Source organism: Gymnoscopelus braueri (genome assembly GCF_963280865.1).
Source record: "Gymnoscopelus braueri genome assembly, chromosome: 15".
Lineage (NCBI taxonomy): Eukaryota > Metazoa > Chordata > Actinopteri > Myctophiformes > Myctophidae > Gymnoscopelus > Gymnoscopelus braueri.
The window spans coordinates 21,119,347-21,136,333 of record NC_137620.1 but is presented as its reverse complement, the minus strand read 5'-3'; the positions used below and the strand labels follow the sequence as shown (position 1 = coordinate 21,136,333).

At 41.7% G+C, this 16,987-nt stretch overlaps 2 protein-coding genes across 2 annotated transcripts; both read left to right on the top strand.

Moving 5' to 3' along the window:
- Positions 1–471: 471 nt before the first annotated feature.
- Positions 472–5,578, top strand: LOC308101833 (permeability factor 2-like). The gene is made up of 5 exons (XM_080451335.1): positions 472–572; positions 1,011–1,075; positions 2,624–2,756; positions 3,765–3,839; positions 3,986–5,578. Exons 2-5 carry the CDS (start codon positions 1,015–1,017, stop codon positions 4,011–4,013), a joined length of 297 nt encoding a protein of 98 aa, XP_080307461.1. The 5' UTR covers positions 472–572; positions 1,011–1,014; the 3' UTR covers positions 4,014–5,578.
- Positions 5,579–6,721: 1,143 nt separating this feature from the next.
- cxcl19 (chemokine (C-X-C motif) ligand 19) lies at positions 6,722–9,815 on the top strand. Its single transcript, XM_080451582.1, has 3 exons — positions 6,722–6,849; positions 8,139–8,274; positions 9,086–9,815. The coding sequence occupies exons 1-3, from the start codon at positions 6,798–6,800 to the stop codon at positions 9,201–9,203; spliced, it is 306 nt and encodes a 101-aa protein (XP_080307708.1). The 5' UTR covers positions 6,722–6,797; the 3' UTR covers positions 9,204–9,815.
- Positions 9,816–16,987: the final 7,172 nt, after the last annotated feature.

Sequence of the window (16,987 nt, the reverse complement as noted above, 5' to 3'; positions counted from 1 at the left end):
AGAAATGGCACCCTTTTCACATTGGCCTATTATAGCGCCACCAGGAGGCCACAATAACCTACCTGACCTGGTGGTGACCTGTGCTCCGAGGAGCACTTTTTCTAGTTACATTATTACATTATGCAAAAATCCATTATTACGTTATGCGTTCATGGTTTTATTACATTATGAGCTTTTATTACATTTAGTTTATAACATTATGAACCGTTATTACTTTATGAGCCGTTATTACATTATGAGTTGCTACAACAGTTGTTTGGTATGAAAAAAAGGCACTTGCATAACCCAGGCCACTAGGCAACACAGCTGCAACAGAGCCATTGAGAAATGCTTGACAATTTTTTTGGTAACTCGATAGGGTGCGTCATAGTGTTGAAATGACTCACTGAGATAGCGGAGGAATTCTGTGGAAGCCCTGGCCAGAGTCATCACTATTTTTTATGCACAAGAAAGTGAGTATAAAAAGTTGAAAACCCAGCCTCATCAAGTACAGACACAGACGTTGTGGGACGCAGACCCTCTATTGAGAGACCAGGACGCCATTTCATCTGTACAGCTTTGAGGCTCAGCAGGTGCAGGAATATCTCCTAATTATCACCATTATTTTACTTTTTTGACAACATCAGTATCTGCAATTATGCAGATGCATTGTGTCTTGATTTTCAACCATTTTCAACATGGCGTCTCTATTTTGGGCCCGTCATTCGACTATTTTCAAGACTTTTACAAAATGGAAAAAATAGCAACTCTACAAGCTCACCACGTTTTACGTTGTGACTTGTGAGCTTTTAGATCGGCTATTTTTGAATTTTCTAATTTCTTTTTACTTAAAAACTTACAAAATTCAAATTGATCAGAATTGATTTTGCAACTTTTGGACAAAATATCAGTCAAAACATTCGCAACTGGGGGGCAAGCACTCTCCAAAATCGTGATAGGCATCGGACCCAAAAATATTGCATCGGTCGGGCTTTATTCCTAATAATCACTGAAATGCTTACATTCAACAGAATTATGAATACTGCAATACCAGCCATCCTGCTTCTGGTCTGCATAGTAATCTGCACTTCAGAGGGTAAGTCACTCAACACTGGTCATTGATGATTAAGCTTCTATGAATCTGACAGGTTTTTACACCTGATATCATCATGTTTATTATAATATAATTTTGATAATGTATGTTGCTTTAGGCTGGATATGGAAAAATGCTGGTAGAGAATTGAGAGGACCGGTGTAAGGGCATAATGACATCCACTGCCTCACTGTCACCAAATACAATTAGACATTTAGACTGCTGTAGCTGGTGGCAACGGACCCCTTTTGTCTTCAATCTAGACTTTGGAATGGTTAGAAGGTTAGAAGGAAAAAAACAAACCGCCCATACATAAATAATGAACAGTCCCTAACATCCATGTTCCACGGGAGAAATGTTGTTAGTGGGAATGAAAACACGTAGCACCGCCTGAAGATGAGGGCTGAAGGAGAGCCCCCAGAGGCAAATTTAAAGGATTCTTTTTCCATTTTTTTTGCCGATGGGTTCCCAGATTAGTTTTGAGCTATAATCTGTCAAGACAGATTCAGCAGCCAAGGATTTCTTTCCCCCTTTGGCCTTTTGTTGCTGATCGGTTCCCAGATTGGTTTTGAGCACCCGGGAGATAAGAGCTAAAGCTCTTATGATGTGTTTGAAGTGGATGAAGTTGGGGAAGATGTAAGACGGACAAAATCCACCCACAACTAACACACACAAGCTAATGGATGCTTAAGGCGAATAATTTCTTTGATGTAATTCATGTAACACCCACTCAAGCCTCAGAAATCGTTACAAATGGATGGTTTGTGATGGATGAACTGCACTCAAAATTCCTCGGTTGTGCTTTCTTATGATGTGCCACTGAAATGTAGCGATGTAGCTTTTGCCAAGCTACACTAACCCAGCTACATGATGAAAAAAAACACACAAACAAAAAGTTTCTGTCAATCCGTACAATCAGTGCAATGTCATGCAATGTACTTTTACTTTTGATACTTAATACATTTTAACCATAGACTGTAAAAAAGAATGGACAGCGTTACGCCCATAGACTCTACAGACCGTAAATGAGGCCTATTTTTCAGCAATATCGCGTCATATCCTAAGCAACCGGAAATGAATGCTATTGGTTGTGTAGCTTTTCAATCAAAGCATCATAAGGTAGCCACGCCTCTCCTAAAGCATACCCTACTTTATCATCAATCTTAAAATAAATGGGACCATAATTGACCAAAACGCGTATCATGGTGATTGAAAGAAGACTTTAAACTAGCGACTGGAAGCATATACCGTAGTATTTATGACAATGTTTATAAAGGTAATAAAATCAAGTCTAAAGTTCGGCAAAAACCCACCCACTTGCATTGAGAGTTATTTCACAAATACATTTATATAAATGAAACTATACCACATCTCTTAGCAAAATGGTCGATTTGACATATGGCTCGAGTGTATGCCGCTTTAACTGTGGGAGGAGTAGCGTGAAGATGTTTTGGGGTAACTCTATAAATATTAAAGTCGCCAAAGCACTTTAGTGTGTTGCCCTTTTGGGCAACCACGCTAATAACTCCTTACTTGTCCTTGTATTCACAGGAGGAGTAGTTCCAATTGAAATGCGCTGCCGCTGTCCTAGGACAAATGCAAGACTGGACCAACGGACAACTAGACTCATCAAAAGTGTCCAGCAGCTTCCTCCCCGTCCATACTGCAGCAAGACAGAAGTCATGTAAGTACACCAACATTTAAGGCATTTACCTAGAGCAGGGCTACTCAACTTAAGATGGCTCAGGGGCCACTCAGCAAAATACCAAAAGTCCAAGGGGCCGCCATAAAAATGACGGTCCTATTTTGGATTTTTCGATTTTGTAACACACAAGAAAATATACATTTTGACATCATATTCTTTTCACTGTACCAGTTTATTTTGTGTTGTGTGTATGTCCAGTGGCAGACACCTATCCTGGGCGCGCGGCAAAGCCGCGCGGCCGGAAAAATTTGGGGGTCAAACCCCCCCAAAAACCCGAAATGCATAGAAAACTATGCATTATACCTGTAACAATTGACGCACCTGTATGTATGTCTGTCTGTTTGTTTTTGAAAAATGTTTTAGCAACCCATATTTGAACGGAAATGTGTATTTTTATCCTAGGCTTTTTTTTTTTTTTTTGACCTTGAGGGGGCCGCCAAGACGCTGCGATCGGGCCGCATGCGGCCCGCGGGCCGCGGGTTGAGTAGCGCTGACCTAGAGGGTTCCCAAACTTTTCGATGCCAAAGACCCCCAAATATATAGGCTTTGGCTGCGGCACCACTATTGTGAAATGGCTTAACCTGCCATTTTAAAAAACAATAACGACAACGAACGGGAAGCCGAACGGGCTAACCGGGTCCGCTAATCGCCGCCCTGGCCTCAAGGATGCATTTTACGTCATTTTAGGTGTTTTGTTTCTCTTGAGGGGCCTATAGTCTTAAAGCGACTCGGCCGTGGCCTGGCCCCGGTTTCCCGATTCCCGTGCCGGAAAAACGAGCGCTCCTCGTTCCGCTTTTCCCACATCTGCTGGTTTCCCACATGAACTGTAACATATACAATCTTCGAAACTTAAAAAATCTGTGATTTAGCTGATTTATAGAGTGAGAGAAAGTCAGGGGGGCGCAGAATCTACGATGTAATGTACCAGGAAATTAAACAGAAAATGATATGTATCTCTCCCTCTCTCTATGTATCTCTCTCTCGCAGTGTCACTCTCAAAAATAAACAAATGTTGTGTTTGGACCCAAATACAAGCTTCACAAAGAAGGTCCTGGCCTCAAGGTAAGTTAAGAGGGATACAAATCTAATTCTCATTGTTCAATATTGCCTGTAATAATTACAAATCTGTTATGTGAACCATTTGCTATATGTTAACTATTATGGCAGGTTTCTCAGTGAGGTTCTTTTTTGTTATATCCCCTTCACAGGACAACAAAACAGAGACAGTCTCAGTAGACAGTAGAGTCTATACAACCACCAGCAGCAACAAAACAGAGACCGTCTAAAGTCTATACAACCACCAGAAACCTTGACACCCTCAACACAACAGAGACCGTCTAGAAGTCTATACAACCACCAGAAACCTTGACACCCTCAACACAACAGAGACCGTCTAGAAGTCTATACAACCACCAGAAACCTTGACACTCTCAACACAACAGAGACAGTCTAGGGTCTATACCAGTGGTTCTCAACCTTTTCAGGCCGTGATCCCCCAAAATAATCTACATTTTTGAACTGGGGACCCCCCACCCTGAAAAGCACTTGGAGTTGTAGGAGTTGAGGCATTACCCTAACCCACAATATTGGGAAAGTAGCAGAGCTTATAGATCGGCTATTTTCAAATAATTTGCCTCTTTCTTATATTATTTGACTGAGATTGGCCAATGTTTGACCAGTTTTTATTGTATTGATTACTTTTGGGTATTAAAAAGGTCTTAAAAGTCCTTAAATTGTCACTTCACCTGGGGGACCCCCAGTTGAGAACCACTGGTCTATACAACAACCACCAGCAACCCTGACACCTTCAACAAAACACAGAGTATAGGGTGTACAGTAAATATAGATATTTATACACACATACTGTGCCGTGCACACATACACATTTGGATAACATTTAGAAGTAGGAACCATGCACACAGCACCTTCAAGCACCTTAAAAGCAGGGCAACAGAATCTTTTAAATGCTGGCTACTCAAATAATGTGAAAAAAACTAAAATGGGGCATTCTCATAAACAACAAATATGTCTCATAAATGTTGGAAAAGGGTGTTTTAACAGCTAAATCAGCCCCGTCTCCAACATTCACTTGAGCAGGTTTTGTGATGTCAGGAGTGGAGGACGTCCAACCTTGTAAACTCACGTGAACACACTCACTGGCATAACATTTCAAACACCAAGTACACAGGGATCTTTTGCAATGTAGTGGTAAACTAGCCTGGTAAACCACCCTGTTTGCGGAATTCAATTTCATTTGAATTCCCCGACCGGGTTGGTTTACCAGGCTAGTGGTAAACTGGTCAACAAGTACCATCTTTACATTCTGTGTAGTGTTATAATACCAGCTGCTATAGTCTAATAAGCTTCAAGGTTCTTTTTCTCTTTCTTTTTTACATATATGACGCCATTACTGTGAAAGACATCTTTCTTTTACTACAACTAGGCAGAACAATTAGTCCTGTACAGCTTTTAGGAAGTTGTACAACATTTAATAACATGAATAGAACGGTGGTGCATAGAACACACTCACATTAAGTCACTGTACATTTATCTCTTATCAGAATTTACAGTCATACTAGAAGGAGTTGTACTAGTGATGACGTGTGTACAGTAGTATGTATATGGAGAGATCATAATAATACAAATAATATTTACTGTATGCAAGTATAAATATTGCTAATAAAAGACGTTCCTCACCACTGTCACCAGATTTGTGCACAGTCACTCCTCTCATCAATAGCAGTGATTCTATACTACAGTATTAATGCCTGTAATAATGATAACTAACATGTGATGTAAAATAATAAAACATCTAGCTTTGTCTCTATCTCTCATGCTCTCTCTCTTTAATTAGTTCATTGAAGGAGGAAAGTTTTGGGACTGTGGTCATGCTTCACATGGTGATCATACTACATATTCATGCTTTGTAGTCATATGTCCTTGTGGTTGTGCAGTCTGGCCCACATTAAGTCTGATCTCAACCACAGATAAACAGTGTGTCAGCAGCAGCCCGCAGCCCTGGGTGTTATCACAGTGGGGTCTCCCAGAAGGCTTGTTATCTTACCAAATAAAATCAATTTTACCATGTACGTTCGATTGGCATTAGATTGGCATTAAATGTTCGGCATGTTCGGCAACGTTTTTGTTGTGTTTGCTTTATATGTATACTGTATACCCTAGAGAAGCAGGAAGAAAGATGGAACCTTTTGATCTTAATTAGGACGATACTTCATAATTAATACTAAAAACATTGTCATAAGTACAATGTGGGTAATTGGCCAATTGTACTTGTACCCCTCTTAAGCACTCAAGTTAAGAGTTAATCCAACAGCTACTCTTGTTTATAGCAGACACAGTGGTCTGAAACTAACCACATTGGAGGTCTGTTTTCCTCTATCCAACAACTCCACACCAACCACGATACCCCTTGTTACTGTATGTGTGTAGTCTGTATTTGCACATAGAATCATGGGTTATCAGGTTCTGGGCATACACATTAGTTTTCTATACTCAGGCATGCAAACAGCCCAGAGGAGAAAAAGGTGACAACATGTTGTTTTCTTTCGGGTCAGGTGTCACACAATTGCCCTATTTGGGTTCAAAAAGGTGACTGTAGCTGAAAAGTGACACTTTTGCATGTCTGTATACTACATTTACAATGCATTTACAATCCTGCCAGGCTAGATATCTATACAGTTTAATTGGTCATTGCAAGCTTTCTAATTTAGGGCTACAGTACATAACAGCTAGTAGTTGAGAACCACTGTTCTAGAGGATGTATGTCTATGACTGACTGCAGTCTCATTTCCCAAACCCCAAGGGAGCCTCTGGTGTTTCCCTGTCTCATGACTACCTTATGCTGCCCCCCCCCCCCCAGCTGATTGCACCATAAACACAATAGTTCTGTGTATAAATAGTAAAGTGCAGAGTGTCCAGTGTTGTCTAAGGATATCACCATCATTGCCATTGTTCATCTCTCTCTACTGGTGTTAATTACAACCATCAATAACTTAAAACAACATGAGGCTCTATCTCCTGCTGGGTTTTCTAACCCTGGTCGTCCTGGTTAACGGTAAGACCGCAGCAACATATAGCATGCCGACACACTAGAAACACTAAGTCATACTGCAAAGGAGTTATGTGCTGTGTATGGAGGCAGCATACATCATTTTAATTAATTTTGATTTGTCACACACGTGACATATATTTGAGAAGAGTACTTGATAACCACATACCAATTTCCAGAATTCCAGGTATTTTCAGAGAGCCCAAAAGTCATTGGCTTACAAGGATACATCGGGTGTTTGTCTTTTTCCATTAGGTGATGCAATTCATCACGGCGCATGGTGAAAAACATAGTATCAAACATGCACTGTCAGCATTTGGGTCATACAAGGGAAATGTGCAAGTCATCGTGAGAAAGAGTGAAAATGAGGAATTTACTATATACAGTTATTTGTATTAAAGTATATTGGTTGAAATGATGGTGATAAATACTACCCTATAACAGACCCCTGTGGAAATACAAACCAGTTTAGTATTGTATATGTTATGACAAACAAAATAACAAGTTACTTGGTCAAATAAATCACTTGATTTGAGTTTTACTGAAGTCTTTCAGCTCTCCGAATCTCTCATTTCACTATAGTCTCTTTGGTTATTTTATACCATGTGCATAAAAGTGTGTACACACACAGCATTGGTAGCCTTTTGTGAAATGGTCAGATATGATCTGAATGAAGAAAACTGTTTACGTACACTGTAAGCTGTATAATTTGTCATTATGACAAATTGCAAATAGCAAAATATTAACCTTCAATTTTATAGAAGAGGGGTCTTCAACGTTTTTCAGGCCAAGGACCCCTTGGCTGAGAGAGAGATGAAGCAGGGACCCCCCCCCCCCCCCCCCACTACATATTGGATCCTGTTAAATGTGTGTTTTCAGACATTTAACGACTTAAACCCTCAATACTTTGTAAACTTAACCTTTGACTTGGTACTTGGTCTGCTCTTTTTTCCCTGTACACCAAACCTCTTCGCCAAAAATAGCCGATCTACAAGCTTGATCTACGATCTGTGAGCTTGTAGATCTGCTATTTTTGGCTAATGACCCCCCCCCCCCCCAATAATAGGGATGTGAGTGTTCAAGTCGTTAATGTAAAAAAAAAAAAAAAAAAAGTCCCTATCACACAAAGATTTGGTGGCCCCCCTGCAGTATCTCCGAGGACCCACTAGGGGTCCCGGACCCCCCGTTGAAGACCCCTGTTATAGAAGTCATGGGGCTCTAATGGGGCTGAAACCTTGCCCAAGTTTGGAGTCATACATCATAGATATACTGTATGTACCTTGTGTCCGTGTTAGGCATGCCACCCATCAGCAGGAACTACAACACACACTGCCAATGTCCACAAGTGGAATCCAGGATCATCCCTCCAAACAGCCTGAAGAGCATCAAGCTGATCCCCAAAGGTGCTCACTGTCAAGCCACAGAGATCATGTAAGTCATTCATTGGTTCTCCAAGTGGGGTCCGGGGACTCCCAGGGGTCCCCAGCAAAATTAATATAGCATCACAATCATTTTTAACCGACTTTAACCATATTTTATACTTTGGCTATGCAAAAATAGCAGATATACAAGCTCATAGCACAGCACCAAGTGCCGCGCAGCACCAAGTGACTCGGCTGTAGCCAAATACATATAATTTTGGGGGTCCTTGACATAAAAAGGTTTGACAACCACTGATGTAAGTCAGGCTGCAGCTCATTTCGGCATCCACCACACATCGTCACTGTTGGGTGGAAAACCCTCGTATGTTCCAAAACGGTAACTTTTCAGGAAATGAAAAAAATAAATAACCTGTGTTCCAACGGATCTAATGTAGTTATTATTTAGTCGCAAGCTCAGGCTTTTTCATTGGTTAAATAGACAGACTAACCACCTTCAACTGGCATCATCCATATTTTGGGCATTACATCTAGATGAACACTTTCGATATTTTTTCAAAAATAGTGAAAATAGTACACATTGGTGTGTGTGATGCCATTCAGGAAGGTCAATTGAGAGCTAGCTCTCTTTTCCAATGACGCCCTGATTACAGTAAACATAGCATTACATTTTTACACAAACAAATTACAAGAATTTCAAAGAGTGCAAGTAACAGCTAGATCTCAGAGTATTCCTCACAAGTTCAGACTCTTGCCAGAACCGATTCAGACCATTGCAGAAATACAACCTACAAAGCCAAAAAGATAAGAAATAACATTCTCCGCCATATCATCTTTCATTTTGTTTGTGGTTTGTTTTTCAGAGCTGGCCTGGCGAGCGGTGAGAAAGTCTGCCTGAATCCGCAGTCGGCCTGGGTGAGGAAGCTGGTCCGCTTTGTTATCGGGAGACAGCAGCAACAGGGAGGGGCCTCCTCCAGATAAGACATCATAAACAATGACCCACTGGACAGTGAACTGATTAATCTAATAATAATGCATTACTTTAACCACATTAACCCTGGCATACCCATTTTAGGCAAAGATAAAAAAAATATGTATATATTTTATTATTACTTTTACAACTTTAAAAAATAGCAGCTCTACAAGATCACAACGCACTGCGTCACATTGTGAGCTTGTAGATTGGCTTTTTTGGTCTATTTGACGTATGATAAAGTATATAAATGCTTAATACGCAACTACAAACAATTTGCTTTTAGTAGTAGTAGTAGGCCTACTGTAAGTAGGTATAATAATAAGCGGTACAATATTGTTTTTTATTTCTACTCAATATTTATGTATGTTTTCATTTGTGGATGGAATGACCAACATGGCTAAGTGTAATTTTGAGAGTGGAATGTGGATGTGCAAAATGTGTAACGTGATACAAGTCAAGTAGTATTAGAAGATCATTTCAGTACAGATAAATAAAATCTTCACTGCGATTGAGAGCATACAGTATATGTAGCATACCATGTAGTTATTGGAGTAGGTTTACAAACAATGGAAACATGTAAATTAATGGAGCCATTTAGACACGTTTTGTAATAAAGGTTGAATACATTAACCAGAAGGTTGTTTCATGACTTCGAAGAACACTGAATGTACGTATATGTATGTCGTGAAAAGTAGCGTACTTTCTTTGCAGATATACAAGTTCATAGCGCGTCACTATGTGCCGCGCTGAGCTTGTAGATCTGCTATTTCTTTTAAATCGTTTTTTTTTTTTTTTATATCTTTAAATATATATTATATATATATATTTTAAAGGGGGTCCCCTGGAACAAGATATTTTGAGATGGGAGTCTGTGGCCAAATATAATTTTGGGGGTCCTTGACATGAAAAGGTTTGAGCACCACTCATATAGCAACATACATTTTTCAGAAAACTGTTAGGATTTAGAGGACATTTTTAGAGGACATTTTTAGAATGGGCCTCAGGTCTTAATGGGTTAACACGTCCCTTCCACTGTATGCATGTTCTTGTACCACGTTGGACTGCACGTACACACAAACACGCACACACACACACATGCACGCACGCACGCACGCACACACACGTGGCTTTCCGAGTAGCTATCTCATAAAAAGTGATTCATCATGAGTCATGACATCAACAAGCAGGCTGTGTGACTCACAGATGTAGCCCGTTTTCATATGTAAATCTAAATTTAGCAGTAAGAGTAGCAAACTATTTCTATCCCCTTTTCTCCCCAGTTTGAGTCGTTATGCCAATTCCTCCCTCCCCACACATTTCTGGGACGCAGTGCCTCCGTCACACTCCTCCCGCCCCAACATGCCCTGCTGACAGCTGCCGCCCCAACCCGTAGGAGTACGTGCGGTGACAAATATCCACCTGAGCGCCCAGGTGGTATCGGTTAATTAAAGATGATCCCAATCCCAGTAAATGTGTGCACTTGGAAACTTTGTTCAGTAACGAAGCAGGACAGGTACTGTACTAAAAGACAACTTTTTTTTTCCTTCTATGCGTCCACATCTCCCCAAACATCACAGTTACAGTACAGTATAATTATGTAAAACTCCCTCCGAAACCTTTTAACAGAGTAGATGTAATGTCCTGTCAAACCGGTTTGATACTTTTATCAGGCTTGCTTTACTAGCATTGGAAAATGATGGGTACATTTCATCCATTAAAACGCCAAAAGTAGGCCTACAGAAATTGATTTGATGACTGAAGCAATGTAAGACCCATCTTTAATAATAACCATTTATTACTTAAAAGTTAATATCTCTGTATGATGGCATGCACTGACCACACCCCCCAAGCGGGGGTCTGGGGGTCCTCCCCCAGAAAGTTTTTTTAACATAGTAGATGTAATTTACTGTGTTCTGGTGAATTTTGGGAGTTTCTCCTGGATTCTCCCAAATCCAGGAGAAATCCAGGATCTGCCTCTCTGATGCCTTTTCCACAAGAATCCATAACACAAGGGTGTCGAGTTCCACTTCAAAACTCTATAGCAGCCATAGAACCGGTTTGACGGAGCATTAATAGTATATAGGATGTCAAAAAGTTGTGGATGGAAAGAAGCGAGTGAGTTTGTAGAATAGATCAGTGGTTTTCAAACTTTCTGTGCTCAACGCACACCTGCATGTATAGCAGAAATAGCAGATCTACAAGCTTGTACTGTACACATAAAAAAATGTGTGTGTGTGTGTGTGTGTGTGTGTGTGTGTGTGTGTGTGTGTGTGTGTCTCACAGCACACCATTTAAACATTCTGACGGAAACCAAAAACAGATACACGGAAAAAGATGGACAGGATGAATAACAAAGAACAGACAAGAGGAGGGGAATACATAATGAACACATGACCGCAAAACTAAAAGTACCTTGGTTAATGGAGAGGATCTTTGAGTGGAAATTCTTGACATTGTTTTTCTTCACCATGCAGGCTACTCATCTATGTGGAGTAGAAGTATCACTATAAACAAACACTAGAGACTATGGGGATAAAATGTGCATGTATACATAAAACCATTTTCAAGGATTTCTAGCACCAGTACAATCCTAACTAAACTAGCTCTTGGGCCTTCAAGACAAATGCACTTTTAACCACTTAAAGTTAAACCCTATATACTTAGTTGTCTATCAAATAGTGAAAATATCTATAAGCTCAAAACATATTGCAATGTGATGTGTTGTGAGCTTATTAGATCTGCTATTTTTGCAGAATGTTCTATGACATGCCTAGAATAGGGACACTACGTTTCATGTGGTTAAGCACTGTGCTTTAACTTTAGAAGATTGGGGCGCCCTCTGCCTGCCACATATTATGTAGCACAAATAAAACATTGTTCAGGAGCCCCACACTGAATGGGGGACTTTTTCTGAAATTGCTTGGTCAGGGTGGGACAATGTTGGGTCTCTGCTCTACATGTAAAGTGTCTTGAGACAACGTGTTGGGATTTGGCACTTTAGCAAAAAGGTTAATTATTCACAACCAATCATTCTAGATATGTGGCATAATTTCCCCCCCAAAAAAAAATCTGTTTGCCACTTACTTACACTAGCTTGGTGTAGGCTTTTAAGACACGTATATAGGCCTACAGGTGGTTTTTTTTACTGTACCTCCTCTAACCATTCCCTTCCCTCCTCATCCTTCCTCTATACTGTTTGTTGTACAACTGCACTTATGAGCATTGTCACCTTTCCTTTGATGGTGGGTTTTCCATGGAAATGTATTTAATCATTCGGTCACTATGCAAACTTTGCCTTTGGTTGGATAACCTCGGACAACAACGATGTGTTGATAATTTGTTTATCACACACCCATAGCCCTGTAGATGTTTCCACTGCTCCAGTTATTTCTTTTTCATCATGTGCAGAAAGCACTGATGCTGGTCTTACTATCATAATTTTTTAATACTTTGAGCCTGGGATTCTCAAATCCTGTGTTGAGGGTCACACGACTACTCTCTCGGCTGCATCACATGAACCGCTCCACACCAACCCCAATGAAACCAAAATAGCTTGTAGATCTGCTATTTTAAAAAAAATCTTGGAAGAAATGTTTTTTTAAAGACATTTTAACAAATCTTGTATGGGGGTCCCTGGCATAAAATATTTTCAGATGGGGGTCAGCGGACAAATACATATTAATTTGGGGGTTCTTGACATGAAAATGTTTTAGAACCACTGGTTTAAACGATAATTAAGAAACAAGCCCCCCCCAAAAAAACGCAACACGCAACTACCAATATTTACAAGCAACTTTACAGAAAAATAAGCCCAAAGTCGCTTATAATAGGGGACATGGCAACGCTGGAACATATGTGTGTGGCGCATTTATATTACGTCATGTAAACAAAGAACCAGATCCCACGGTCATGCTGTGATTGGCTAAGAAGCTGCACGAGAGGTGACCAATGGAAGACGACCGACGATACTCTGGTACTTTTTATTTTATTCTTGTAATCACCGCTAGATGGCGCAGCGGTAGTGCTACAGTGGGAAAAATGCAATCTTCTGCAAAACCCGAGGAGTGCTACAGAAAATGTTACCTTGACCTTTGCTCTGTTCATTTACGGGCTGTGTGGGAAAAGTACTCATTTTTTAAACTTAAGTAAAAGTATCAATACTGCAATGTAGAAATATTCTGTTACTGCTAAAAGTCCGGAATTCAAAATGTACTTAGTGTTTGTAAAAGTACAAACACCCTGACAAGTACTTGGAAATTTAGGCATTACATTTAGTTTGACTTGGTTCCACAGATAAATATTGTGAAAATAGCAGATCTACAAGGTCACAAGGTCTCACACTGTGAGGCGTTGTGAGCTTGTAGCTATTTTCAAAAATGTTGCCTCTTTCTTATATTATTTGACAATTTGGCCAATGTTTGACCAGTTTTTATTGTATAATGTGTTGATTACTTTTGATGCGGTATAGCCTAAGTCTTTTTTCCTTTCCTTTTCTTTCTTTCTTTCTTTTTAAGGTATTAAAGTCCTTAAATTATCACTTTACTGTCATCATGGGGGGATCCCCCTGGGGTCCAGACCCACAGGTTGAGAACCAACGATGTAGGTCAAAGTCACTGTGTGACCTCACATAGGCTACATCTCATTCGTGTGAGCAGAGCAGCGTGATATTTCAGTGCTCAAAGATCAAGGTGACCTCGCAAAACATGTTTCAAACATGTCTAAAATCTTTGCAACATTTCTGTTTACTACATTTAATTGTTGAATTCCTTCAAGATCTTCACATCGAGTCTACATATATAAAACTGCAACTGGACGGCGGAGGCACATCCGCAAATATGTATTTCTAGTTGATCTTCATTTCCTTCCCATTCAAACTTCCTGTACTGACCACCAAACATCGAAGATGCTTATACATGCACGGCACGCCTCTGTACAGTATACGAGTTTTTCTTGTGTGCGTGTTTCCTTTTGCACGTTTCCTGTGTAAATAACCACATGATAGGCTGCAGTGCTGACAAAGCTGTGCAGAGCCCTATTATCTATTATATCCATTATTTGAATAGGCAGTGTATTGAAAAAAAGATCACTCACTGGTCACCATGCATGTGACGGTCTACAATGGTACCAACTTCTTTCTCAATAAGACTGCCACTCAGTGTGTTTGTGTGTAAAATGGTAAATGGTGCATTTTTGTAGTGCCTCTGCTCTTTCTCCAAAGCACTTTACAATGTGCATAATGTTCACACCCATTCACAAGCACACATCACTGAAGTGATGGCACACCATACACACACAAGCGTGTGTAACTGTATTTAGGTGTTGAATGGCGAATGCCAATCATTGCAGCAGTTGTACTATGTTTTCATGCCATTGAAACTGTAGTGTGCGTGCATGTGTGTGTGTGTGTGTGTGTGTGTGTGTGTTTGCCTTATACAGGCTACCTTCTTACAGTATACGTGAAACTGCCATTGTGCTGCTACTTTTTGCACCATATGTCTAACCTCATGTACATAACATTTGCTATCTGGACCTACTGATGCTCTTTTTTAGAGAGTTTTATGTTTATGTTTATTCAGCTTTCAACATGATCCAGTGGTGTGTGTGTTCTAGGTTTTTTCGGAGGGATACAATAATCATTCCCTGCATGACATGGGCGTGGTCGTGGAGATACGCATGGTCGTGGAGATACGCTAGCGCGTTTTCAATGGATGAAATGGTTAGTAAAGGGCTACGCTTGGCTTTCTGCAGGTCATACTACGTATATAGCGACACGGTAGAACACATCACTGGCATGATCACAGGTTTAAAATCACTGAGTGTGATGCGGGTTCCTCCTTGCTGGATCCATCCGCAGCAAGAAGCATGGAATAGCAACCTTTGTCAGGGAAGGACTGAGCTGGTCAGCCACCAGTCAATCCCCACCTGGCTGCAACATGGAGTGGCTGGTCACCAAAATCCAAGAAACATCTGTTGTGAATGTATACAAGCCCCCACCAACAGCGCTTACTATAACATCACTTCCATCTGTGACAGCTCCTGCCATCTATGCTGGTGACTTCAATTGCCAACATACGGACTGGGGTTATAACAACACATCACAAGATGGTGAGGTACTGAGTGAGTGGGCTTCTAACACTGAAGCACTGCTGCTATTCGACCCAAAAGAGCCCCCGAGCTTCTTCTCTGCACGCTGGAACTCGTACACCAATCCAGACCTTGCCTTTGCTGTATGTCGTAATAACGACCTGAAACCGGAGAGACATGTCCTGGACAGGTTCCCTCGGTCACACCATCGACCATCAGTCATCAAAGTACCATCACTGGTACAGCCAGTAGCTGGCAAACCGGTCAGGAGATGGAACTTCAGGAAAGCGAACTGGCAGATGTTTATGGCTGAAACGGAGAGAAGAACTGCTGGTCTCCCGGACCCAGAAGCAGCCGATGTTGATGCTGCATACACCGCCTACTGTGAAGTCCTCCTAAGGGCAGCAAAGCACAACATCCCACGTGGATTCAATAAGAACTATATCCCTGGCTGGGACGAGGAGTGCAGCTACCTGCTGCGTCAACACCAGCAGGCGAGCTCCAGGGGAGAAATGGACGCAACAGCAACAACTCTACTGCAGAAGCTGGACAACACCCGAAGGGCTAGGTGGACTGAAGTAGTGGAATCTATCGACTTCACCCACTCCAGCCGGAAGGCATGGCAGACAATCAACCTGCTCTCAGGGAGAAAAACAACACCCCGTAGGTGTCCAGTGTCAGCCGACGCCATTGCTTCCCAGCTCCTAAAAAATGGCCGCTTCCCTGAGGCAGACAAACACTTCACTCGTCTGACATCGTGTGAGGTGTCATCTCTCTCCAGGGCAGCCAACGTGGATGCTAACCTTTCGGGAGACTTCACGACAGCGGAACTAAGGGCAGCAATGAAAAAACTGAAGCCGGGCAAGTCACCAGGTCGAGACAATATCCATCCATAGTTTGTCATACACCAAAGTGAAAGAACATCCCACTGGCTTTGCTCGTTCTTCTCATCGTGCTTCCGGAGGTCCAAGATTCCAAAGACCTGGCGCCGTGCCTCCGTCATAGCCTTGCCAAAGCCAAACAAACCCCCCGAAGACCCGAAGTCCTATAGGCCCATCTCTCTGCTCTGCGTCCCATATAAGATCCTGGAGAGGCTTATACACAGCCGTATCGAGCCAGTGGTGGACCCACAACTCCCCCCGGAACAAGCCGGCTTTCGCAGAGGCAGGTCAACAGTGGACCAGGTTACGCTACTCACTCAGGACATAGAGGACAGCTTTCAGGACAATGAGAAAGCCGGAGTTGTATTCCTGGACCTGACAGCCGCCTACGACACCGTGTGGCACCGTGGACTACATCTGAAACTGCTGAGGACAATCCCGGACCGGCATATGGTGAGGTTCATCATGGAGATGATATCCAACCGGAGCTTCATCCTACAGACCAGCGATGGCCAGATCAGTAGGCTCAGAAGGCTGAGGAACGGCGTCCCGCAAGGCTCCGTCCTCTCACCAATGTTGTTTAACATCTACATTCATGACCTGCCAGATACAACATCCACTAAGTACGGCTATGCGGACGACCTGGCTATCATGCTTCGACGTCCAACATGGAAGGCGATGGAAGATGGCCTCAACCGAGACATGGGCATCCTGGCAAACTACCTCCAGAAGTGGCATCTTCAGCTCAGCATGGGCAAAACAGTGTCTGCAGCTTACCACCTCTACAACCGGGAAGCAAGAAGGGAACTGGATGTGCATGTTGT

Excerpts from the sequence above, each read along its gene's own strand:
- cxcl19 (XM_080451582.1), top strand. The coding sequence starts at position 6,798 with ATGAGGCTCTATCTCCTGCTGGGTTTTCTAACCCTGGTCGTCCTGGTT. Across the intron at positions 6,850-8,138 it reads CCTGGTCGTCCTGGTTAACG|GCATGCCACCCATCAGCAGG; the intron begins GTAAGACCGCAG and ends TGTCCGTGTTAG. Across the intron at positions 8,275-9,085 it reads TGTCAAGCCACAGAGATCAT|AGCTGGCCTGGCGAGCGGTG; the intron begins GTAAGTCATTCA and ends TTTGTTTTTCAG.
- LOC308101833 (XM_080451335.1), top strand. The coding sequence starts at position 1,015 with ATGAATACTGCAATACCAGCCATCCTGCTTCTGGTCTGCATAGTAATC. Across the intron at positions 1,076-2,623 it reads AGTAATCTGCACTTCAGAGG|GAGGAGTAGTTCCAATTGAA; the intron begins GTAAGTCACTCA and ends TTGTATTCACAG. Across the intron at positions 3,840-3,985 it reads AAGAAGGTCCTGGCCTCAAG|GACAACAAAACAGAGACAGT; the intron begins GTAAGTTAAGAG and ends TCCCCTTCACAG.